This window comes from Panthera uncia, assembly GCF_023721935.1.
Source record: "Panthera uncia isolate 11264 chromosome B3 unlocalized genomic scaffold, Puncia_PCG_1.0 HiC_scaffold_1, whole genome shotgun sequence".
In the NCBI taxonomy this organism is placed as follows: domain Eukaryota; kingdom Metazoa; phylum Chordata; class Mammalia; order Carnivora; family Felidae; genus Panthera; species Panthera uncia.
In genome coordinates, this window is record NW_026057582.1 from 691109 (window position 1) to 714190 (window position 23082).

Consider the following 23082-nt stretch of genomic DNA (forward strand, 5'->3'; position numbering starts at 1 on the left):
ATGCGGGCGCAGGCCCGGGGGCGACTGCCGGGGCGGCTGCTGCTGCTGCTGGCGCTCTGCGTGCAGGTGAGCGGAGGCCGGGGGGGGCGCGGACGGGGCGCACCCGGCCGCCCCTCGGGGCCGGGCGGCACCGCTGCGGGCGCCCGCTGTTAGCAGCCCTCGAGGCTGCGCGGCGCGGCGGGGGCTCCGGGCGGGTCCCCCACCCCCCGCGCCCGGGCTCCCCGACCCCGGCCCGCGCCTCCACGCGCTCTCCCTCTGCCTTATTTTTAGGCGGCACGGCCCATGGGCTATTTCGAGCTGCAGCTGAGCGCGCTGCGGAACGTGAACGGGGAGCTGCTGAGCGGCGCCTGCTGTGACGGCGACGGCCGGACGACGCGCGCGGGGGGCTGCGGCCACGACGAGTGCGACACGTACGTGCGCGTGTGCCTCAAGGAATACCAGGCCAAGGTGACGCCCACGGGGCCCTGCAGCTACGGCCACGGCGCCACGCCCGTGCTGGGCGGCAACTCCTTCTACCTGCCGCCGGCGGGCGCCGCGGGGGATCGGGCGCGGGCACGGGCCCGGGCCGGAGGCGACAAGGACCCCGGCCTCGTCGTCATCCCCTTCCAGTTCGCCTGGCCGGTACGTGCCCCCCCCCACCCCTTCCCGGTCCCAGCCCTCCCCTCCTTCGGCGCCCGCCGCCCCTCCGGCACCTGCGGCCGGGCCCTACATGCCGACTGCGCGCACCCGGACGGGGAGGGGCCGGCAGGGGGCGCCGCGCGGCGGGCCGACCCTGGGCGCGTGCTCCGTGGGGCTCCGTCCGCGCCTGGCCACGTGGACGCGCGGGGGTCGCGGCAGGGGCGGGGCGGGAGCGGGGTGGCCGCGGCCCGCGTGCGCGGCAGCCTTCGGCGTGTGCCTGCGTCTCCTTGCGCGTGTCTGTCTGGGGAGGGGGGAGGCGAGGCGAGGCGAGGCGCGGCGCCCGGGCCCGGGCAGGCCGCGGAGGCATGTGCGCCGCGCGTGCTGGGGCTGGTCTGGGGCAGGCCCTGGCGGAGCCGCCCCGGGCCCGTGGCCAGCCTGCGCCCGCCCTGCTGTTTCCTGGATGCCCGGGGGTGGAGGTGGGGGGCAGCCCTGGCTGGCCCTGGAGGACCCAATGTGCGAGTGTCGGCGCACCCCTGCTGCTGGCCCAAGGACACCCCTGGTGTTGGGATCTTCCCGGCACCGTCTATCTGGGGGCTTTTGGTTTTGTTTTATTTTGTTTTTAAGGGGGTCAGTGGGGGGCAGGCTGGCTGAAAAGTGGGCTCGGGAATGCTGAGAGGGATGTGGTCCAAACCTGGGGTCTGCTCTGGGGCTGGCAGGCAGGGGGATGTGCCCGAGTAGTTGGGTGAGCCAGGGGAGGTCTCCTGATGCACCAGGTGACTGGTCTGCTTTCTGAAGCAGAGCCTGCCCCCTTCCCCCTTCCCCCACACTCAGGTTTCTGCTGCAGGTCTGGGTGGGGCAGGAATGAGAGAAGGCCCCAGAGAGGCACCCCAGTGTGCAGGAGCTGGTGGGGGCCGCTGAGGTGGGCTTGCTAGAGGGTCTGGGAGCGGGGAGGGGTGGAGCAGGGTGCCAGGCTGTGACTGAGGGCCCCAGACCATTGGCCGCACCGGTGTCCATCTGGTGCCCTGGTCCTGGGAGAGATTTGGGGTTAAGGCCAGGCCGGCCAATGTTGGGTCAGTAGGACCTGCCTGTGGGGGGGCTGGGCCCCCTGCCTCACCCTGCTCTGAGCCTTGTGCTGATACCTCTTCCTAAGCTTAGGCCAGGCAGCCTTCCCTGCTACCCCGTCTCTGCTGCTTTCTGAGCTCCGCTGGCATAGGAGGGATGGCAGGGGTCCCCTCTAGCCAGGGCCCCGTCCTAGCGTCCCTGGCTGGCCTCTGGGGTCTCCCTTGACCTTGGGGCCTTGGGTGGGAGCTGTGTCCCTGCTGGAAAAGGCAGGGGCAGGCATGGGAGGGCTCCAGGCGGTTAGGATCTGCTCGGCCCCCTCACCCTCACAGCCGTGCAGCAGGCAGGTCTGAGCAGGGCCCGCAGCCTGTCATCTGCACTTGGGCCTGAGCCAGCGTGGCTCCAAATCGCTACCTGAGGATGTGTTTTCTGCTCGAGTTGGCAGCAGTGGGGGTGGGGGGCAGGGAGGCCTTGGAGGAATGTGGCGGGCCGGCGCGTGTCCCTCATGGCTCTTGGCCCCACGGGCTGGCCAGGGGTGGGATGGGACAGGGCAGGGAGCCCCGGAGCCTGGGCACTGGGTCTTTGGTGCCGTCTCCCCCCCCCCCCTTTCCTCCCGCTCCGAGCTGGCTCCCTCAGGTGCTCAGGAGGGGACGCACTGTGAGGTGGCCGGGGCCGTGGGCTCGCTGCATGCTCGGGGGGCAGCTTCCGCGTCTCCGCTCCCCGCCGACAGTGCATCCTGGCCGCCGTGTGCAGCTGGTTTGGTGATGCCAGCGCCCTGGTATTTCCGCTCCGCCGGCGGCAGCCCCGCGGCCACGCTGCCTGGCTCTGCTGCAAGTTCGGTTCCGTCCTGTGAGCCGGGGCGCGTTTGGAATCGTATTTGGGTTTCCTTTGGGAGGGTTGCGGCAGGGGCAGGGGGAGGCCCTGCCCAGGACCAGCTTGGACTCTCGGGCATCCTGGAGTAGGGGTGTGAGGAGGGCTTTGAGTGTGGGGAGGTGAGGGAGCCAGCTGCCAGTGCCGCCCCCGCCCCCGGAGACAGGAGGACAGGGAGCTAGTCTGGGCTCTGCACCGCCCCCCCCCCCCCCCACCCCGTCAAGTTGCCCTGGGCCCGTCCTGAGCCCTCGCGGGCCCTGAGCCGGCCGCGTGGGGCAAGCCGTCTATAGCGCGTGCTTGCGGGTTGGCGTCGGGCTCGGTGTTTGGGGACAGGCGGGCCCAGGGTTTGGGAGGTGGGGGTAGACCTGCCAGGATGTGGCCCACGCGACGCACACCTCCCACTGGCCCCCCAGGAGTTCGGTGACTCCTTGTTGTCACTGGTGCTGAGCCCGTGGTGGTCAGGATGGAGGCCACGTTTGGTCACGCGTGCCTGTGCACGTGTGTGCACGCGTGCCACCTCTGGGTATGGCCGGGAGCCAGTGCTGGGTTTGGAGGGGCCTGTGGGTGGTGAGCTCAGAGCAGCTGGCTGCTGGAGGGGCCCGTCCTGAGCAAGGGGTCAGCAGGAAGCACACCCCTTCCTACCTGGCCCAGGCCCTGGCACTTGGCACCCCAGAACGCCACCCGTAGGCGTCTCTTGTCGTACACGTCGCGCGTGCAGGGAGGCGACTGTGTGTGGCTCGCTGGAGACGGGCCTGGGGCTGACCCTCACAGTATAGCCACCTGAGCTCTCGGGCTGCTGCAGGACCTGGTGCGGGGCCTTCCCGCCTGTGAAGTGGGGCGATGGTGGGGTCTCACAAGCGGGGGGGGGGGGGGGCAGGGCTGCCCTGTGGGCTCAGGCTCGTGGAAGCCCCCGGGCTGCTCCCTGGCCTCCCCCGTCTCCTCTTCTCCACGGGGAGCCCACAGAAAGAAGGCCAGAGTCCCAGAGGGTCCCTGGTGTGCTCAGGGCCGTGTGTAGGGACTGTGGCCGCTGAGGGAGGGCCTGGTGGGATGTGAATACAGGGCCTGACCCTGCTGCGCCCAACTGCCGCGGGAACCTGTCGTCTGCGTGCTTCCGGCCCAGGATTGCCAGGCTAGGGTCTGTGTCCGGGAGTACCGCGGCTGCCCTCGGTGGGGAGCCTCCATCCCTCCTGTGTGCCCTGCCCCGAGGACCCGAGGGCTGCCGTGGGCCCACCCCCGGAGCGCGCTGGGGCTGCTTTCTTGAGCCATCCCAGAGGGGACCAGGGGCTTGCTTGGATGACACTCGGCAGGCCGCACCCTGCTCTGCACCTGGTCACCTGCTGGTGTCAGGAGTCTCGTTTGAGGCTTTGGTGTGGGGGCGGCAGGGCGGGGCTCTCAGTGCCTGGAGGGGCCGCGCCAGCCAGTGGAGGGCTCGGAAATGGACAGGGGCTTTGTCCTCAGGCTTTGAGGGGGTGCTGGGTTGGGGAGCAACAGGGATGCTGGAGGGCCCGTGGCGGGGCTTTGTGGGGGGCTCTGTCAGCTGTTCTGTGGTGTGCGGACGGGGGTTGGGGGGTGTGCAGGCTGGCCCAGTGAGGGGACGGAGTCAGGCCGGCAGACAAGCCTCTCTAATCTCCAGGCCTGAGCTGGGGTCCCCATCCCCAGACCCCGGGTGGGGAAGGCCTGACTGGTGTCAGCACGTCATGGGCTTTGCTGCGGGGATCTCGCGAGGTCCATGTGACACGGCACCGGGAGACCCCGGGCTGCCGGCGACCTTCACGGTGAGGGACTGCGGGTGGGGCAGGTGGGGCGCACCCAGGCAAGGTGTGGAGCGTGGGTGTCTGAGTTGCTGTGTGGGGCGGACCTGTGGTCCATTTCTCGGGCCTCGCGTTGGGAGAAGGTGGCCCCCTCCCCCTCTCCTTAGGGACAATGGCGGCAGAGGCCTGGGCCTCTCCAAGGCTCAGGTTTCAGGAAATGTATCTGTGCTTAGAGCTCCTGGCGCCGGCTCCATGGGGGGGCTGGGTTGCTGATGCGGGATGCTGCGGGAAGAAACCAGTGCCGGCCTTTCTTGGCCACGGGGTGTGGTCCATGGGTCCCGTGTCTGCCCTGTGCCGTTCCCATGCCTTTGGGCTGCTGCCCTGTCAGCCCCGTCCGAGGGTCAGACGAAGGCTTTGGGCCTGGCCTTGGGGGTCTGAGCTGGGGAGGGGTAGTCAGATGGCCGGGCCGGGGGTCTACCTGTGTGGTGCAGGTGGGTCAGGGCAGTCCTTTGGGAAGGGGTGTGGTGGGGCCTTCGGGGACTACGGCCAGGTAGCCGGATGGGCCTCTCGGGGCCAGGCAGGCAGGTGGCCCAGCTGAGGCTGGCCTGGGCGGAGGGACGGGGGCTCTCTGACTGCTTGCTCGGGGCCCCCCTCCCGTCCTAGCTACCACTGCCCAGCCCTCATCGTCTCTGCCCCATCCCTGGAACCACGGGAGACCTTATGAGCCTCTGGCTTGGACCTATCGACTCTCCTGTTCTCTGGGGACTTGGGCGACAAAACCCTGTCCTGGCTCACACTGCACGTGTCAGGAAGCACGGGGACGAGAGGCTGCCGTTGGCATTGGGGAAACTGAGTCTTGGAGGCCAGCCCCATAGAGGAGAGGAGGCTGGGGGCCCAGCACCGGGGGAGGTGTGGGGGCTGTCCCGCCTGCTGGCTCAGGTTCTCTCTGGATGACTTCCTGTTGTCCGTGCGCAGGGAGCCCAGCTGGCGGGCGGGTACGCATCCCTGTGGGAGCAGGTAACTGGAGCCCTGGGCGCGGACGAAGGTGGTGGTAATCCTACCTGAGCTTCTGGCGTGGGGGCTCTGGGGAGCCAGGAGGAGCCCCCTGCTCACCTGGAGCCCAGGTGCTCGTCCTGCTGGTGGACTTGACCTGCAGCGGTGGTCACAGCCCCCCCCCCCCCCGAAACCGGCCTGTCCTCTCGTGCCCGGCCTGTGGCTCCCTGCCCCTGCCTGCACCCACCCTCGCAGACCACTCTGCACAGTGGCCAGAGCGGTCACTACAGCCCTGCCGGGCGGTCTGTGGCCTCCCTGCCCCCTCCAGCAACCACTCGTTTCTCTCGGCATCGGCGCCCGAGCTGGTACGGGGTCTGTGACTAAGCACAGCCTGATAGCCCGTGTTCACACCCCTGCTCTCCCAGCCCCGCGGGCCTACCGTGCGCTTCCTGCTGCTCAGGGTGCTTCCTGATTGTCTGCGGCCTCAACCCCAACATCTCCATTTCCACAGCCTGCCCTGATCCCTGTTTAGAACGGCACCTCGCCCCTGGGTCTCTGACTCACCCATTAGTAGTAGGCCCATGCCTGGTGCATGCTCGATGAATGAATGAATGAGTGAATGAGTGAGTGAGTTGGGTGGAGCGAGGTCTAGGAAGAGCTGGGTACTCTAACTGTCAGCACGAGTGGGAACGGCCAGGGGAAGGCTGGCCCGAGGGTGGCATTCTAGGCAGAGGGAGGGAGCTGTGTGTACAAAGGTCCAGGGGCAGGGTGGGCAGGCTGGGGTGGAGGCAGGGCAGGGGCTGGGTGGTTGGGAAGAGGGCAGGAGTCACGGGGAGCCCCAGGAGGGCTCTGAGCATTGGGGAAGACACACAGCCCTGGGGGTCATCGGGGCTCCCATGGATGGGGGTGTGGAGGCCCCAGTGGCTGCAGGTAGCTGGCTTGATGGAGGTTGGTAGGGGGCATGGGGAGTGGGTTTAAGGGAGACTCCAAGATGTGCGACCGAGAGCCTAGTGACAGCCCAATGTGGGCGGAGAATGTTCTAAAGGGGTGGAGGACGGCTCCTGGGTGGGTGTGAGGTCCCGTGGGGCATCCAGGAGGCTCTGCTCAGGGCAGAGTCAGCAGTGTAGGGAAGGCTGGGAACAGCTGGGGGTGGTGCGGTCTCTCTGGAGGGACAGTTGCAGGCCTAGAGTGGGGACGAGGAGAGGGTCCCCGAAGGAGGGCTGTGCCCCGGGGACCCAGAGGCTGTGGGGGTGGCTGGGTGTGGCAGGCAGTCGGAGTGGGGCCGGGGTCCAGGGAGGCTGGGGTCTGTCTCTGGCCGGAGTGTGCTGACGGGTTGGGGCATCAGCGGGAGGCTGCTGGGCTGGGGGAACAGCCCACGCGGTGGCCTTTGGCCGTGAGGTGTGTGAGTTCCCCGGCACGGCCAGACCACAGGGGCGAGAAGGTGGGGGGTGCCAAGGGTGGGGATGAGTCTGGCCTCTCCCGCGTGGCCCCCCACCTTGGGGGGGAAGCCACCAGCCTGTGGCCACAGAGGCGGCCCTGTGCCACGGGCCCCCAACCCAGGGCAGCCAGGGCTGGATGGAGGGGTGTTCAGCGTGTTCATGGCTGGTCTGAAGAGGGCTGAGCAGTGTGCGTCCGGGAGCACGGAAGGCCCTGGGCGGGAGGAGCTGGGCCCCCGCGGCTGGAAAGCACACCTGCGCCGGACAAGGGCAGCCCTGCTGGGGTCTCTGCCGCCTCCGGTGGAGAGGGTGGGTCCTGAGTTCACTCGGTGACATTCCCCATCACATTGTACTCGAGGACCAGAGGCTCCTGGGAGGAGCGAGTGGGGAGTGACATCCGTGGGCAGTCCCCGAGCCTCAGTTTCCCCATCTGTGCAGTCAGGGCCCCTCCCTTCTGTTCTTTGGATGGGGCAGGTTTGTGGGATGTGTGCCGTTGAACCGTGCACCTGCTGTGGCCTGGGGGCGGCTCCGGGCCCTGGTAGAGGGGCAGCTGGGGCGGTGACAGGGCATTGTCCCTCTCGAGTCTCCGCTCGCAGAAGGCCTCATGTTTTGCGGGCCCCAGTGAGGTGCCCAGGGGTGCTCCTGCCCGTGGGACCCTGGTCTGTGTGCCAGCCCCCAGCCCACTGCCCCGCTCCTCCTGCTGACCCAGCTGGGGTAGCTGGCTAGGTGTGGGCCACTGGGGCTGCAGGAGCCCAAGTCCCCAGAGCCTTCGTGGCCTGGAGGGGCAGCCTCCGCCCCCTGGGTCATTTTGGGGCCTGTTGAGATGTGGCACTAGGCCACTCCCCAGAGCGGAGGAGTGAGGCGGGGAGGGCGCCGGGGAGGCAGAACCGGGACAACCCCAGGGGCAGAGCTGGGGCACTGGGGAGGGGAGGTGGCCAGGGTGGGCCCCGCCTGGTCCCTGACTGCCTGCCCCTGTGTCTGCAGCGCTCCTTCACCCTCATCGTGGAGGCCTGGGACTGGGACAATGACACCACCCCGGATGGTGAGTCCTCTGGGAGCCGGGTGGCTGGGGCAGCCAGTTGCCTGCAGGGCCTCCCTCAGGACACGGGGAGGCTACCCTCTTTAGCCAGATGCGTGTGGCCAGATTCCCGGTCCTCTGCCTGCTGGGGACAAAGACCCATGAGCCTGTACCCCAGGGGTCTAGTGTGCTGTCTCCCCCTTTGCCCTGGCTGCTAGAAAGAAGCTCTGCCACATCTGTGATGTGCAGAGCTGTGCCTGGACCCTGACCCCAGTCCTGGCTTCTTCCGTTCTGTTCTCCCGATGAGATGTTTTCCCCAGGGCCATGTCGGGCGCACGGCGGAGTGGGCGTCCCTGAGAGGCTCTCTGCATTTGCGGCCCCTCCTCTGCCTTTGTGTCCTGGAACGTGGGGGCTCGCTGGCCCTTCCCTGAGGCTCACATGCCGGCCGGCCGGCCGGCCTGTGCGTGGGGTCTGTGGGCCTTACGGTGACAGGGCAGAGGGCAGGAGCCGTGCAGGTGGCAGGGGTGAGCCGATGTGTTTGTGAGCAGCGTGGGCCTGCGTGGTGGGGGGTGACGAGGTTAGCGAGGCCAAGGTCAGGTCACGGAGGCCGCGTGGGCCCCCCCGAGGATGCTGGCCTTTTCCTGGAGGCAGGATCGCGCAGGCCACCGCACGTAGGGTGGACTGTCTGGCCAGGTTGGAGGCCCGGGAGGAGGCCGCTGGGTGCCAGGCCCAGGGGCGGCCTGTGGGGCGAGTGGGGCCCTGGCCACTCCGAAGGTAGACGTCATGAGAGAGGGTGGGGTCGGGATGGCCTGAGGAGCAGGCAGGACGGAGGGCCATCGCTGGGATGGATGCTGTGAGGGTGATGTCGCGAGGGCCCTCGGGTCCCCCGTCTGCCCGGAGGGCCCCGGGCTCAGGGCAGCGGTCGGTGGGGACCGGGTAGGTGTGGGGACGGGTCGGCCGGGCACCTTGGCCAGATGGGCTCAGTGGGCTGTGGGCTGTGAGGCCAGAGCGGGAGTGCTCCCCAGGCCCTTACTTAAGTGGTGCAGCGGGAGGGAGAGTGAGGTGCCTGTGGCTCCCGAGCCTCTCGTTGCGGAAAACCCCAAATCGGAACAGAAGCGTTGGGGGTGGCTTCCCCCGCTCTGTGTGCCCACGGCTGTCAGCCTGCCCCCCCCTCACCCCCTCGTGGCTTAATTGGAAGTGAGGCCCAGCTGTGGGGTCACGGGACCCACGTGTGTCTCGGGGGCGGGAGAAGCTTTGTGTTAAGACAGTGTGGGGGGGGGGGGGGGGGGGGGGGAACCCCCACAGGGGGGGGAGGCCCGGCGGGCCCCCCCCCCCCGAGGGGTTGGGGCCCCCCCCCCCCCCCCCGGCCCCGCAGCCCCCGCGGCGGCCTGGCCGGCGTCCCCGTGGCCCCGGCTGACTCTGCCGCCCCCCCAAGAGGAGCTGCTGATCGAGCGGGTGTCGCACGCGGGCATGATCAACCCCGAGGACCGCTGGAAGAGCCTGCACTTCAGCGGCCACGTGGCGCACCTGGACCTGCAGATCCGCGTGCGCTGCCACGAGAACTATTACAGCGCCACGTGCAACAAGTTCTGCCGGCCGCGCGACGACTTCTTCGGCCACTACACCTGCGACCAGTATGGCAACAAAGCCTGCATGGACGGCTGGATGGGCCAGGAGTGCAAGGAGGGTGAGTGCCGGCCGGGTGGGCGGCACTCGAGGGGCACGCGGGGGCGGGGGGCGGGGGTGCGGCGAGGGGGCAGCCCATGGGGGCGCCGGGCGGAGGGCTGCAGGGTGCGGGCTGGCGGCGGGGCTGGCCTCGGCTGGCACCTCTCACGTGCTCTCTGTTCACAGCGGTGTGTAAACAGGGGTGTAATCTGCTCCACGGGGGGTGTGCCGTGCCCGGGGAATGCAGGTAAGTGCCTGGGGGCGACGGCGGTCCAGCAGGATGTCAGGGACAGAGCCGATGCCACGCGTGTCCTTGAGCCCGGGTGCATGTGTGCTCCTTCAGGATCCTGTGGCAAGGGGCCCGTGGCAAGGGCCCGAAGACGGGTGCCCTCAGCACAGCAGGCACGCAGGGCACCGGGGCTCATGCTTGTGGCTGTGCAGGTGTCCCGGAGTGGATTTGAAGTGGGGTCTGAGAAGACGAGTGGGGGGCTGGGGCGGGGGGGGCGCAGGTCTTCCAGCCAGAGTTGCTGAACAAGGGAGCTGCCGTGACTGAGGCCGCCGGCCTTGGGCAGAGCCGGCAGGGCAGAGAAAGGGAGGTGGTGCTGGGGGCGGTGTCTCTCCTGTTCTGGGAGACACCGCCAAAGCAGAGGGATGGATGTGGAGAGACCCAGCCTGAGACACACGTGGGGAGACACACGTCGTAGCACACGCAGGACAAGCTTGAGGGTCTAGGGCACCAGGACGGGACACAGGACGCGCTGGGGGGTCGCAGGGGCACCAGGACGGAACACAGGATGCGCTGGGGGGTCGCGGGGGCACCAGGACGGGACGCAGGACGCGCTGGGGGGTCGCGGGGGCACCAGGACGGGACACAGGACGGGCTGGGGGGTCGCGGGGGCACCAGGACGGGACACAGGACGCGCTGGGGGGTCGTGGGGGCACCAGGAGAAGACACAGGATGGGCTGGGGGGTCGCGGGGGCACCAGGAGAAGACACAGGACGGGCTGGGGGGTCGTGGGGGCACCAGGACATGGCACAGGACGGGCTGGGCATCGAGGGGGCCCCAGGAGAGTGAGAGATCCTGTCAGCCTCCTGCAGACAGGGGAGGCCAGGGACAGGGTCAGGGGGCAGCAGGCAGGCAGAGGGGCGGGGGGGCGGGGTGGCTGGAGGGCCCGGGGCCTGTGACTTGGAGGGGGCGTAGGACGTAGAGCAGGGCCCCGGTACGGCGTGTGAGCGAGGGTGGGCGCAGAGGTGCACGGGCAGCCTGGGAGCCGGCTGTCCGGGTGGACGTACTCAGGGAGCCCCTGGGAGGGGCTGCCAGTTGTGGGCCGAGTAGGTGGGTCGGGGTGACGGTGGCCCTGCCCTGGCCGCAGGGTGCATTGACCCCAGGGCCTCACTCTGGGGGCGGGTGTGCAGTCACGTGCGTTTCGTAGACGAGGATGTTGAGCATGGAGAAGTCACTTCCCCAGGTCACCCAGTGTTGAGTCTGCACGGGAGGGTGCGGTTTGAGAGCTGGCTGGCTCGGGAGACGGAAAAGGGGGGACCCCTCTGTGTGTCCTGTGGGGGTTCCAGCCTGGGAGGCAGTGTGAGGAGAGCCCGGAGGGTCCCAGGGCAAGGGGGGGGGGGTGCAGGCCCCCCACCCCGCCGAGCCGTATCCTGGGTCCGCCTGGGGCAGGGCCATGCCCTGCAGCCCTGCCCTCTGGCCTGTGTGATGGGTGTGAGCGTGGGGACCGTGGGCAGACCAGTCCATGGGGAGGGGTGCGGCCGGGGTGCAGCAGGGCTGCCCCCTGGTGCCATGCACCGCCTCGATGCCGCGCCAGCAGCCCTTGGTGGCCAGTGACCGGGCGACCAGGGTGGGAGGAAGGTGGGAGAGAAGTGGATCTTTTCCCACCCCCCTCCTGCTGCCGTGGGCTGTGGGGAGCAGTAGGTGAGCCCCCCACCACCCCTGTGGGTGGAGCGCAGCTGCTGCTGGTGGCTCAGGGCTCAGGTTTCAGTGCAGGACACCCCCCCCCCCCCCCCCCCCCCGCCACCGGATGCTGCGGGAATGGCTCTGCCTTCCTGCCGCCTCCTCCCTGGGCTTCTGGAGCCACAGGCCAGGGAAGCCAGGGAGGGTGGGGCCTGGTGAGCGCTGCCCCACCCAAGGCTGAGAGCACATCCTCGGGACCTGCGGGGTCCTTCCTGGCGGGTGCCCCGCCCCCAGCCCCGGTCCCCTCACGTCACCTGTAGGTAGGGAGGATTCTGGGTGAGGACGTGCAGCCCATGCATGCACAGGCCCTCCTGGCAAGTGGGGGGCTGGGCGGTGGAGCCCCTCTTTCCAGCCTGGGTTTCCCTGTGTCTTGCCTGCTGAGCCTGTCGGCATCCCTTGGCGGTGGGGCTTGTGGGCAGCTCAGGAAAAGGCCACCGCTCCTTCCTTTACAAAAATAAACTCACATGGCAGGTGCCAGCACGGAGGGGACGTTGCCTCGATGACCGTGCCATGACCTTCCTGTTCTAGGAAGGGGGCCCCCGGGGGGACTGTCCAGAGCCTGGAGGGTAGCCCGCTGATCCCCGGGGTGCACTGCGGGACAATGGGCTCTTTCTCCTGACTGCAGTGCCCCCAAGTCAGGCTCAGCTCTGGTGGGGCCATACCTGGGATGGGACTGCACTGGTGGCCTGGGTGCCCTCTGTGCCCCAGCCGCCTGCCTCTCCTGAAGGACTTCCCAGAGAGAGCGCTGGCCCATAGCGGAAGGCGGGGCTAGGCCTGGGGTCGTGGCCTCGGAGCCAAGAGGCCTCTCTGGGCTGTTTGCCAGGAAGCGGGTGAGTCCTCCTGGGTCAGGAACTGCTCTGAGTCTGAGCGTGGCCTCTTGCACTGCTGGCTCAGGGCCGGGGGTGGGCCTCTGCATCCCCCATCTGTGAGATGGGTCTTCGACAGGGTTTTATTGGCAGAGTGGTTGCTGCCCTTGAGCTGCAGGTGAGGTCACACGCTGTGCCCGGGGTCTCGCAGGGGGGCTGAGCCTGGAGCTCTCCCCTGGTGTCCCAGCAGCCCGCCTGGCCCCGGGTGCCGCCCAGCCTTGGCAGCTCCTGGAGCGCTTGGGCTGGTAGCGTCGCTCCTGGGGTCCCCGCGGGGCCTTCCTTTCTCAGCGCCTGCTCTCGGGGCCCTGCTCAGGGGTGAGTCCCAAAATAGCTCAGGGGGGGGGAGTGGCTGGGCAGCTGCGGCCGGCCATCCGAGGCCAGCGGCCGGGAAGTGCCCGTGACGGTGCGGGCTGGCTGGCGGGCCGTAACCCCCGCCCGGCGCGGGGCCTGCCTCGGTTCAGAGGCTGAGGCCGCCGGCCCCCCGGGGGGGTGGCCCACGTGACTGCGCCCACGTCCGGGCCTCCCCGCAGTGGCCACGGCTCCTGGCGTCCACCCTCCCCCACCGGGCCTCGTGCCTCTCGGCCTAATGCAGGTGCAGCTACGGCTGGCAGGGGCGGTTCTGCGACGAGTGCGTCCCATACCCTGGCTGTGTCCATGGCAGCTGTGTGGATCCCTGGCAGTGCAATTGTGAGACCAACTGGGGCGGTCTGCTCTGCAACAAAGGTAGCTGGGCGAGCGGGGGCAGGCTGGGCGGGGCAGGCTGGGGGGCCGAGGCGGGGGCCGTCCTCTGAGTACCCTACCCTCGCCTCCAGACCTGAACTACTGCGGCAGCCACCACCCTTGCACCAACGGGGGCACGTGCATCAACGCCGAGCCCGACCAGTACCACTGCGCCTGTCCCGATGGCTACTCGGGGAAGAACTGTGAGCGGGGTGCGTCAGGGGCCAGCTACGGGCTTCGGGCGGGTGCCCGGGGAGCCTCGCGGGCCCCGTGTCTCTGGTCTCTCTGCAGTAGGCATCCTCCGACCCCCACCTTGGGGCCTCGGGGAGGAACACTCGTGGAAGGGCGGGGGGCCTGGGCTGCCGGCCTCCCCCAACCCCCCGCCTTCGGTTCCCCGTGCAGCCGAGCACGCCTGTGCCTCCGACCCGTGCGCCAATGGGGGCTCTTGTCACGAGGTGCCCTCTGGCTTCGAATGCCACTGCCCATCAGGCTGGAGCGGGCCCACCTGTGCTCTCGGTGAGTGCCCCCGCTCAGATGGTCGGGGCTCCCGCCTGGCACCTGGGGGCATCTGAGAGTGGGGGTGGGCTGGCACTCCAGGGCGAGGTGGGGTGGTTGAGTCCGCACATGCTGTTGTGGGCCTGGTGGTCAGGAGAGGAGTGACAGGAACACCGGGGCCCAGAGCCCCGCCACCTCCCCACGTGGCCCACACCCCCACACACTCCCTCCGTCCCTCTGCAGACATCGACGAGTGTGCCTCCAACCCCTGCGCGGCAGGGGGCACCTGCGTGGACCAGGTGGACGGCTTCGAGTGCATCTGCCCCGAGCAGTGGGTGGGGGCCACCTGCCAGCTGGGTAAGCGGCCCACGGGGCCCTCGCGTACATGGACTGTGCTCCGTGCATGTGGCTGTGGCTGCTGGTGCTGCTGGGGCTGCGGGGGCCAGGTGTGGGGCCGGTGGGGCTGAGCCCCTTCGCTCCCCCTTGTCTCCTTCACAGACGCCCATGAGTGTGAGGGGAAGCCGTGCCTTAATGCTTTTTCTTGCAAAAACCTGATTGGTGGCTATTACTGTGATTGCGTCCCGGGCTGGAAGGGCATCAGTGCCACATCAGTCAGTATGGGCGGGTGGGTGGTGCCAGGTGGGCGGGGCTGCGGAGATCCCGGACCCTGCTCGTGACCCCGCCCCTTGTCCCCAGACATCAAGGACTGTCGTGGGCAGTGTCAGCACGGTGGCATCTGCAAAGTAAGACGCACACCCGTGGCGGAGGCCGAGGGGAGGGGGGCGGGCAGGAGCTGCCCCGGGGGGTGGCCTCTGGAGGCTCACCGACCCCTGCTTTGCTCACCCTGCCCCAGGACCTGGCGACCGGCTACCAGTGTGTGTGCCCACGGGGCTTCGGCGGCCGGCACTGTGAGCTGCAGCTGAACTCGTGTGCCAGCAACCCCTGCCATGGTGGCCTCTGTGAGGACCTGGGGGACGGCTTCCGCTGCCGCTGCTCCAAGGGCACCTCGGGGCCGCTCTGCGAGGTGAGGCCTGGGGTGCAGCCCCGGGGGCTTCAGGGGCATGCCATCATCCCAGGTCACCCAAGTGTGCGGGACAGGCCGCAGTTGGGCTGCATGCAGCTCTGGACGGAAACCCAGCCTCGGAGCCTTGGGTGGGGCCGGGACGGTGGCGGGGGGCGGGGGGGGGGGGGGGGGGGGGGTCGTAGGGTCACTACCTGTACTGACAAGTGTCTCCTGATGGGGCGGGCCCGGGTTCTCTACCTGTCTACCTGTCACTGTGACTGGAATGATCTTCATGTGACAGAGGAGCCCTGGGTGGGATGGGGTGCCCCAGGGCGTGAGGACCCGCACTGTCACATGTGTCTGAGCAGGGGTGGCTGACATCCCTGGTGCCTCGTGACCCCGCCTTGCGCTGACCTGCCCTGGCCTTTGGGGCTACAGACGCGGCAGGGGCAGGGCTCCTGACTGGCGGGCCTCCTAGGGCCCCTGGTGCAAGTCCCGCCTGTACTGGTGGAGCCTGGTGATGACGCTTTTGGGAAAGACCCGCAGACTGGGCTTGGCGTGGCTGTGGTGGCTCTGGAGGGGGTCAGGAGCCGGCCTTCCTGCCAGCAGGAGGGGTGAAGCCGGATGCTGCCTGGCGAGGCAGAGGAAGCGGGCCCCCCTGGAGGCCAGGGCGGTAGGAGGGGCCTGTAGCCTGCAGGTGTTTCCGTCCAGCTGACTGGCCTGGACAGTGTCGGGTGGGCGGTCCTGCGGGCTCCGGCAGCGGACGCCTGGGTGTGCAGGCTGAGCAGGGCCTGGGCCTCCGGGATTCTTCGGAGGGATACGAGGCCTGGCTGTCTCCCAGGTAAGGGCCCAGCCTCCACAGATGCTCCCCGCCCTCCCCACAGGTAGACATAGACTTCTGTCAGCCCAGCCCCTGCCAGAACGGAGCTCGCTGCTACAACCTGGAGGGCGACTATTACTGCGCATGCCCTGACGACGTGGGCGGCAAGAACTGTTCTGTGCCCAGGGAGTCGTGCCCGGGCGGGGCCTGCGGAGGTGGGGCGGGGCCTGCGGAGGTGGGGCGGGGCCTGCGGAGGTGGGGGGTGGGGTGGGGCCTGTGGTTTGCGGGGTGGCGGGCACACTGACCTTCTCCCATCTGCTGCAGTGATCGATGGGTGCGGGTTTGAGTCGGAGTCCAGAGTGGCGGGCAGGGCCCCTTCTGGTGTATGTGGTCCCCACGGACACTGCGTCAGCCTGCCTGGGGGCAACTTCTCCTGCGTGTGCGACAGCGGCTTCACGGGCGCCTACTGCCATGAGAGTGAGTGGCCGCAGGCCGCGTTGGGCGGGACGGGCCGGCAGGGACCCCCCCCCCCCCCAGCTCACTGCCGCCTCCCGCAGACATCGACGATTGCCTGGGTCAGCCGTGCCGCAATGGGGGCACGTGCATCGATGAGGTGGACGCATTCCGCTGCTTCTGCCCCAGCGGCTGGGAGGGCGAGCTCTGTGACACTAGTGAGTAAGCCCCCCGCCCCCGCCCCCCTCCCAGGGGCTCGGCAGCTCACTCAGTGGTGCCCAAAGGGGCCTCTGTGTGGGGTGGGTGGGGGGCTCCACGAGTGCTTCCGACCCACCCCCGCCCCGCCCTCTCTCCCGGGTCACCTCCGCACACCCCCACGCTCTCCCTGACCCTCCCTGAGCGCCGGCGACCCCCGCTGACCGGCGTCCTCGCCCCCAGATCCCAACGACTGCCTTCCCGATCCCTGCCACAGCCGCGGCCGCTGCTACGACCTGGTCAACGACTTCTATTGCGCCTGTGATGACGGCTGGAAGGGCAAGACCTGCCACTCGCGTGAGTGCCCGCCGGGCCCCTGCCGCGCTGGGGTCTGCCGGCCGCTCTGGGCACTCCCACTGAGCGGCCTGTGTGCCCACAGGCGAGTTCCAGTGCGATGCCTACACCTGTAGCAACGGTGGCACGTGCTATGACAGCGGGGACACCTTCCGCTGTGCCTGCCCCCCCGGGCTGGAAGGGCAGCACCTGCAACATAGGTGAGGAGGCAGGGCTCCGGGGCGCGCTGGGCCTTGGCCCCGCCCCTGGGCCTGCTCCTGGCCCCGCCCCTGGCTCCGCTTCCAGCTCTGCCTGGCATGGCCCGGTCAGGGACGTGAGTGGACGCCTCGTGCCTGCCCAGATCAGATGAGAAGGTTCTCTTCTTTTTCTTCTTCGCAGCCGAGAACGGCAGCTGCCTGCCCAACCCCTGCGTGAACGGGGGCACCTGCGTGGGCAGCGGGGACTCCTTCTCCTGCATCTGCCGGGACGGCTGGGAGGGCCGCACCTGCACGCACAGTGAGCTCGTGGGTGGGGGCCGCGGGGAGTGGGTGGAGGCCTGTGGGGTGGGAGCCCACCTATGCCCCAAAGCCCTGGTGCCCCCCAGGACCTGCAGTGTCACTTTTGGCCCCCCACCCCCAGCTCGTTAGCCTTGCCCCCGATCCCCATGTGTCCTGGTGGGGGTCAGCCTGCCGCTCTCTGAGGCATTCTCCCGGATAGGCTCCTCTGTGACACCTCTTCCTGGACCCGCTGCCCTGGCCCCAGTGCCCTCAGCCTGCTGGCCTTGTCCAGTGGGCTGGCCCAGGGGGTGCTGGGGGGTGGATGCAGTGCTGACCTTCCTCTCTTTCCTCAAACACAGATACCAACGACTGCAATCCCCTGCCTTGGTGAGTGGCGGCCCTGGAGGCTGGCTGGCCCAGGGGCGCTCGGCCTGCCGGGGGGGGCCCCCCCTGACGCCCGCCCTCTCCCCTGCAGCTACAACGGTGGTGTCTGCGTTGACGGGGTCAACTGGTTCCGCTGCGAGTGTGCCCCTGGCTTCGCGGGTCCCGACTGCCGCATCAGTGAGGGCCCTGGGGCGCCTGGGCGGGTGGGGGCTGTGGGGCCCCAGCCCTGGGAGCTCCTCCCAGCCTGGCCCGGGTGTCGGGAGTCCGGGGCCACAGTATCTGTGAACCGGAAGGACGGCACGACCGGTCACTTTCTGCCCTTGTTCCGGGCCTCAGTCGCATGTGTCTTGCTGGCGGGCCCCCCCTTTGCTCACCCCCATGCCAGCAGCTGGGGGCTGCTCTGTAAGGGGCTGGTTCCCCAGAGGCTTCTGTCCGCCTCAGTCCAGAGGCGAATGGAGGACGACGGTGCTCGTCAGAGCCGGGCTGATGTGATGGTGCCGGGGCCAGGCCCAGTACAAAGGCCCCACAGAGCGAACCAAGGCCCGAGCTGGCCGGGGGGGGGGGGGGGGGGGGGGGGGGGGGGGGGAGGCTCCTCTCCTGGCCCGGGGGTCCTCCTGGGCCCTGTGTGTGGTCACTGGCCCCCTCACTGCCTCCTGAGCCTGGCCACTTTTCCCTGCAGATATCGACGAGTGCCAGTCCTCGCCTTGTGCCTACGGGGCCACGTGCGTGGATGAGATCAACGGCTATCGATGCAGCTGCCCGCCAGGCCGGGCCGGCCCACGGTGCCAGGAGGGTAGGTGGGGGGCACCTTGCCCAATGGGGTCATGCCAGGTCGGGACGTGGATGGACTTGGCCTTCCAGGGCCAGCCTGCCGACGACTCCAGTTTTTCTCTCCTCAGTGATTGTCTTCGGGAGGTCCTGCTGGTCACAGGGTGTACCCTTCCCACACGGGGGCTCCTGGGTGGAAGACTGTAACAGCTGCCGCTGCGTGGACGGTCGCCGGGACTGCAGCAAGGTATGGGGGTGCCCCCAGAGCTTCCCCGGCCGGCCTGCTGTCCCAGTACCCCTGGCCCAGGGGGCACTGTCACCTTTCTGTAACACTGACGTTCTGCCCGTGACACTAGCGTGCCGGTGCTGGGGCCGGAGAGCCGTACTCCCCACCTCTGCTGGGCCTCCTGGGAGGAGGGTCTTCCCTCTTGATGTGCAACTGGGGAAACTGAGACTCTTTTTAGGCTCCAGAAGCCCCCAGCATGGGCCTTGCCTAGCCTCGTTCTTCTTTGGGCCCCCCTGTTCCGGTGGGGGTCCTTTCTGGTTCTGCGTTCATCCTGGGAGGCCGTGGCGGGGCAGGGCACAGCCCCGGGCCTTGCTGGTCCCAACCGCGTCTTTCTTTGCTGCACGGTGCCCGTGTCTGTTTGCGGGTCCTCATCTGCGTGCCCCTGTGTCTGTCCTTCTGTGTGCCTGCCTGACCCAGGTGTGGTGCGGGCGGAAGCCTTGCCTGCTGGCCGGCCGGCCCGACACCCTCAGCGCCCAGTGCCCGCCAGGGCAGCGGTGCCAGGAGAAGGCCCCCGGCCAGTGCCTGCAGCCGCCCTGCGCGGCGTGGGGCGAGTGTGGCGCCGACGAGCCCCTGCTGCCCAGCACCCTGTGCTTGCCGCGCTCCAGCCACTTGGACAACAACTGTGCACGCCTCACTTTGCACTTCAATCGCGACCAAGTGCCCCAGGTGAGCGGTCCGGTCCCGGAAGGCGGGCGCCCCGGGCATCTGCACAGCCCCGACATCTCCGTCCTTTCTCAGAGCGGCCGCTCAGAGGGCCCGACCGACCGCTCGCTCAGGGATCCTGGCCCCATGGGGTCGGACGACGGGGGGGGGGGGGGGTTGAGCCAGGAGACTGGGAAGGGGGCTCAGGACGGGTGAGGCCCCCTCCCCGCCCTGGGCTGTATCTGGAGCTGCTGCTGGCAGGCGGGTGAGTGAGGACTGGGCGCCTCCAGGCCCCCCCCCCCACCCCCGCCCCGACTGCCGGTGGTGGGTGCAGGAGGGGACTGGGAAGCCAGCTCCCTCTGGGACCCTCCGCATCCCCGCCCTCCTCCTTGTGGGGCTGTGAGCTGTGGCCTGCCTGCCACGTGCCCATGGGGCAGCCTCGGTCCCCAGCCCCCGGGATCCCCCTCATGTGCCGCTTGTCTCTCTGCCCAGGGCACCACCGTGGGCGCCATCTGCTCCGGGATCCGCGCCCTGCCCGCCACAAGGGCGGTGGCCCGTGACCGCCTGCTGGTGCTGCTCTGTGACCGGCCGTCTTCTGGGGCCAGCGCAGTCGAGGTGGCTGTGGTGAGCACCGGGCAGATGGGGTGGCCGCCCCTGCCCGCTTTCCCCTTCCCAGGGTCCCGCCCTGTCTGTTGTCTTGAGGTGCTGGGTCCGAGGGCCCGGGCCAGGCTTGCCCTCAGGTGCAGGGGACGGGGGCTGACACGCACACTCAGGAGTCCGCCCCGGCGCAGCTGTGTGTTGTGGGAGCCGGGCCCCTCATGCGCCCTCGCGGGGGCTGACGGGTAGCGTGCACAGCCAGGCTGGCAGCGGGAGGGGCCTGAAGGGGCAGGAAGAGCCAAGAAGCAGCTCCAGGTTGGGGGTCAGTGGGGTCAGCTTCTCAGGGAACGGGAGCAAGGGTGTGGGGTGGGGTCAGCTGTTCCATCTGTGGAACTGGAGGAAGGGTCTGCGGGCGAGGGGCGCTGCCCCCTTGGGGCCTCGAGGGAGGGCTAGGTGGAGGTCCTAGGAGGCCGGGCTCAGCTGCAGAAGCAGGTCCCGGGAGCCTGCCAGGCACCGGCTGTCAGCCCCAGGGATTTTGGAGGCAGCGCGGGTGGATGGGCGGCTGGGATGTCGGACTTGGCTCACGGACTTCTCAGGTCTGGCGTCTGAGGCCGCGGAGGCCCGGGCCCCGGGCAGGGGTCTCTGGAGCTGTGGGCGGCTCTGAGTGACAGCAGATGAGGCCCGGAGGCGGTCCTGAGAGGGAAGGCCAGCGGCCAGCGTCCGGGGTGGGCAGCGGTAGGGTAGGGCAGCGGGGTTTCTCCCCGGCGAGAGTGAGGGAGCAAGGAGGTCCCTGCGGCTGTGGGCCAAGAGCCCTCCCCTGGAGCCCCGACTCCCAGCCGTGGGGCCGAGTCCAAGAGGCGGGTTGGGTGCCCAGCCGGGCAGGGTCTTAGGTGGTGATGCTCAGGCTTCGCTCGGTCCCCTGCTCTGCCTGTGTCGTGTCCCCCAGGGTCTGTGCAGAAAGGGTGCCCCCTGGCTCAGGCCACCCTGGGATGTGCAGTCCGGACCCCAGGCAGGTGTCCTCGGGGCCTTGCTCTGGGCCCGGGGTGGGGATCAGGTGTAGGCTGGTAGCCGGGAGGCTCGTGAGGCTGAAGTGGAGGGGGAGACACGGAGAGAAGGCGCAGTAGTCTCCCGGGGTGCTGGCTACTCGGCGCCCTCGGGGTGGTGCAGCGGGCAGTGACGTGTTTGCGGAGCCCTTGAGACCTGGGGCAGAGCCAAGTGGGGCCGGACGCCTTCCTGGGAGGGATGGCCATCCTTGTTCCAGGTGCGAGGGGGTCGGGGCCCAGCCCACCTTCCCCTGAGCCCGGCAGCTGCGGTCGCCCCCACCGCGCGATTCTCCTCCAGTGAGTCTCCCCACAGGAAGCCCTGGGGGCTCCCGGTCCCCGGCCCGCGGCCACTGCATGCACCCTGGCGACCGTCCGGGAGCCTCGGCGCTCCCTGGCTCTGCACAGCCCAGGCGCGCGGCCCTGGCCCGTGCGGTGAGTGGGGTCTGTCGCGCTGTGTTTTGCCGCAGTCCTTCAGCCCCGCGAGGGACCTGCCCGACAGCGGCCTGATCCAGAGCACGGCGCACGCCATCGTAGCCGCCATCACCCAGCGGGGCAACAGCTCGCTGCTGTTGGCGATCACCGAGGTCAAAGTGGAGACGGTGGTCGTGGGCGGCTCTTCCGTGGGTGAGTGGGTGAGCAGGGGGCCGGGGGGGAGGGGGTGGCTCAGGGGTGGGGCCGGGCGGAGGGGGGCGGGGTGGGGCGGAGCCCGGGGCGGCTCGGGGGCGGGGCCGGGCAGGGGGTGAGGGGCCGCAAATTCCCGCGGCCCTCCCCCGCCCCCCCCCCCCCCCCCCCCCCCCTCCCCCCCGGGGGGGGGGGGGGGGGCCCCCCCCCCCCCCCCCGCAGCCGGCCGGCCCTCTCACGGCCGCGCCCCTCCCAGGTCTGCTGGTGCCGGTGCTGTGCGGCGTGTTCAGCGTGCTGTGTCTGGCGTGTGTGGTCGTTTGCGTGTGGTGGACCCGGAAGCGCAGGAAAGAGCGGGAGAGGAGCCGGCTGCCGCGGGAGGAGAGCGCCAACAACCAGTGGGCCCCTCTCAACCCCATCCGCAACCCCATCGAGCGGCCGGGCGTCGGCGGCCACAAAGACGCGCTGTACCCGTGCAAGAACTTCACGCCGCCGCCGCGCCGGGTGGGCGAGCTGCTGCCCGGGCCCGCGGGCTGCAGGGCAGGCGGGGGGGAGGACGACGACGACGAGGAGCCCGGCCGTGCCGAGGGTGACTGCCTGGAGGCCGAGAAGTTCCTCTCCCACAAATTCACCAAAGACCCCAGCTGCTCTCCCGGGAGGCCGGCCCGCTGGGCCTCGGGCCCCAAAGTGGACAACCGCGCGGTCAGGAGCGCCAGTGACTCGCGCCCCGCCGACCCGGAGTAGGGCGGAGGCCAGCCCTTGGGGCGCGACCGGGACCCTTCACCGGGCGCCACACCACCCGCCAGATGGAAGGAGGCCCAGGCCGTGTGCATAGTTTCTTTATTTTGTGTAAAAAAACACCAAAAACCAAAAACAAATGTTTATTTTCTACGTTTCTTTCACCTTGTATAAATTATTCGATGACCGTCAGGCGGAGAACAATGGAGTATTCTCGGATAGTTGCTATTTTTGTAACGTTTCTGTGTGTCGCACTCGCTGTGTGGCAGGAGAGAGCAAAGGGTGTCTGTGTCCTCACCAAATTGTCTGTTCGTTAGCAGAGGTGGTGCACTGTTTACAGAATCTTCCTTATTATTCCTCATTTGGCGTTCTCGGTGGCTCCAGGCCGAAGAGCCAGTGGGACCTGTGGCTGTTGATGTGGCCCATGGCGTTGGTGGGACAACCCACGGCCGTTGGCGTGCCTCATGGCATTGGTGGGACCCGCGGTGACACAACGGCCCGTGGCCGTCGGTGGGACCACCCGTGGCTCTTGGCGTGGCTCGTAGTTGTCGATATGGCCTGAGGCTGTCCGTGGGACCCGTGGCTGTCGGTGGGACCCCCCGTGGCTGACAGCGCAGCCCGCGGTTGTCGGTGTGGCCTGAGGCTGTCGGTGGGACCCGTGATGTGCGGCGTGGCCCGTGGCTGTCGGTGGCGCCTGTGGCGGTCAGTGGGGCTTGAGGTCGGCAGAGGCCTGCGTTCGGCAGGGCCGGGGCCCCGGGGGCAGACCCCGGTTGGCTCCCTGGCCGGCCCCTCCTGCCCGCCGACCTCGCCTACTCCTGCCTGGAGCGCTCGCTGTAGAGATCTCTCAACTGTGTTTTCGGAAGTGCCCTTCCCGACTGCTCTGTTGTCCCTGGGACGGGGGCAGCGTCGAAGCTCACGACAAGTGCCTTCACACAGACTCTCCCCTCGCAACGGTCCGCGTCTGCCGTGGACTCCAGGCTGCTGCCCACCTGCCGGCCCCGGCCCCCCTCCTCGTGAAAGTGCATTTTTGTAAATATGTACATATTAAATGAATCACTCTGTATATTTGATTTAATAACTTAAACGTTTTGGCCTCCCTTGTTCTTTTCGGTGCTGTTCTTTGTTACCGGGAGTCGGGTGGGGTGGGGCCTCCGCAGGGGAGAGCCTGGCGCGGGGAGGCTGGGGTGCAGGCCCATACGGCCACGGTGGCTGCTGGTGGGATGATGGCCTGGGGGCCGCGGGGTCCCC

The 23082-nt window shown here is 69.0% G+C and overlaps 1 protein-coding gene across 1 annotated transcript; it reads left to right on the forward strand.

The window, feature by feature from the left end:
* JAG2 (jagged canonical Notch ligand 2) lies at positions 1 to 21987 on the forward strand. Its single transcript, XM_049611999.1, is given in 27 exon segments — positions 1 to 66; positions 271 to 621; positions 7712 to 7769; positions 9181 to 9432; positions 9597 to 9657; positions 12835 to 12965; positions 13055 to 13174; positions 13365 to 13478; positions 13701 to 13814; positions 13956 to 14072; positions 14154 to 14200; positions 14311 to 14481; positions 15345 to 15495; positions 15605 to 15757; positions 15838 to 15951; positions 16172 to 16285; positions 16368 to 16447; positions 16449 to 16482; positions 16661 to 16777; positions 17118 to 17145; positions 17234 to 17319; positions 17822 to 17935; positions 18042 to 18157; positions 18614 to 18862; positions 19331 to 19462; positions 20946 to 21102; positions 21356 to 21987. Coding segments are annotated over 27 exon segments (3732 nt in total). The 3' UTR covers positions 21841 to 21987.
* The last annotated feature ends 1095 nt before the right edge of the window (positions 21988 to 23082 follow it).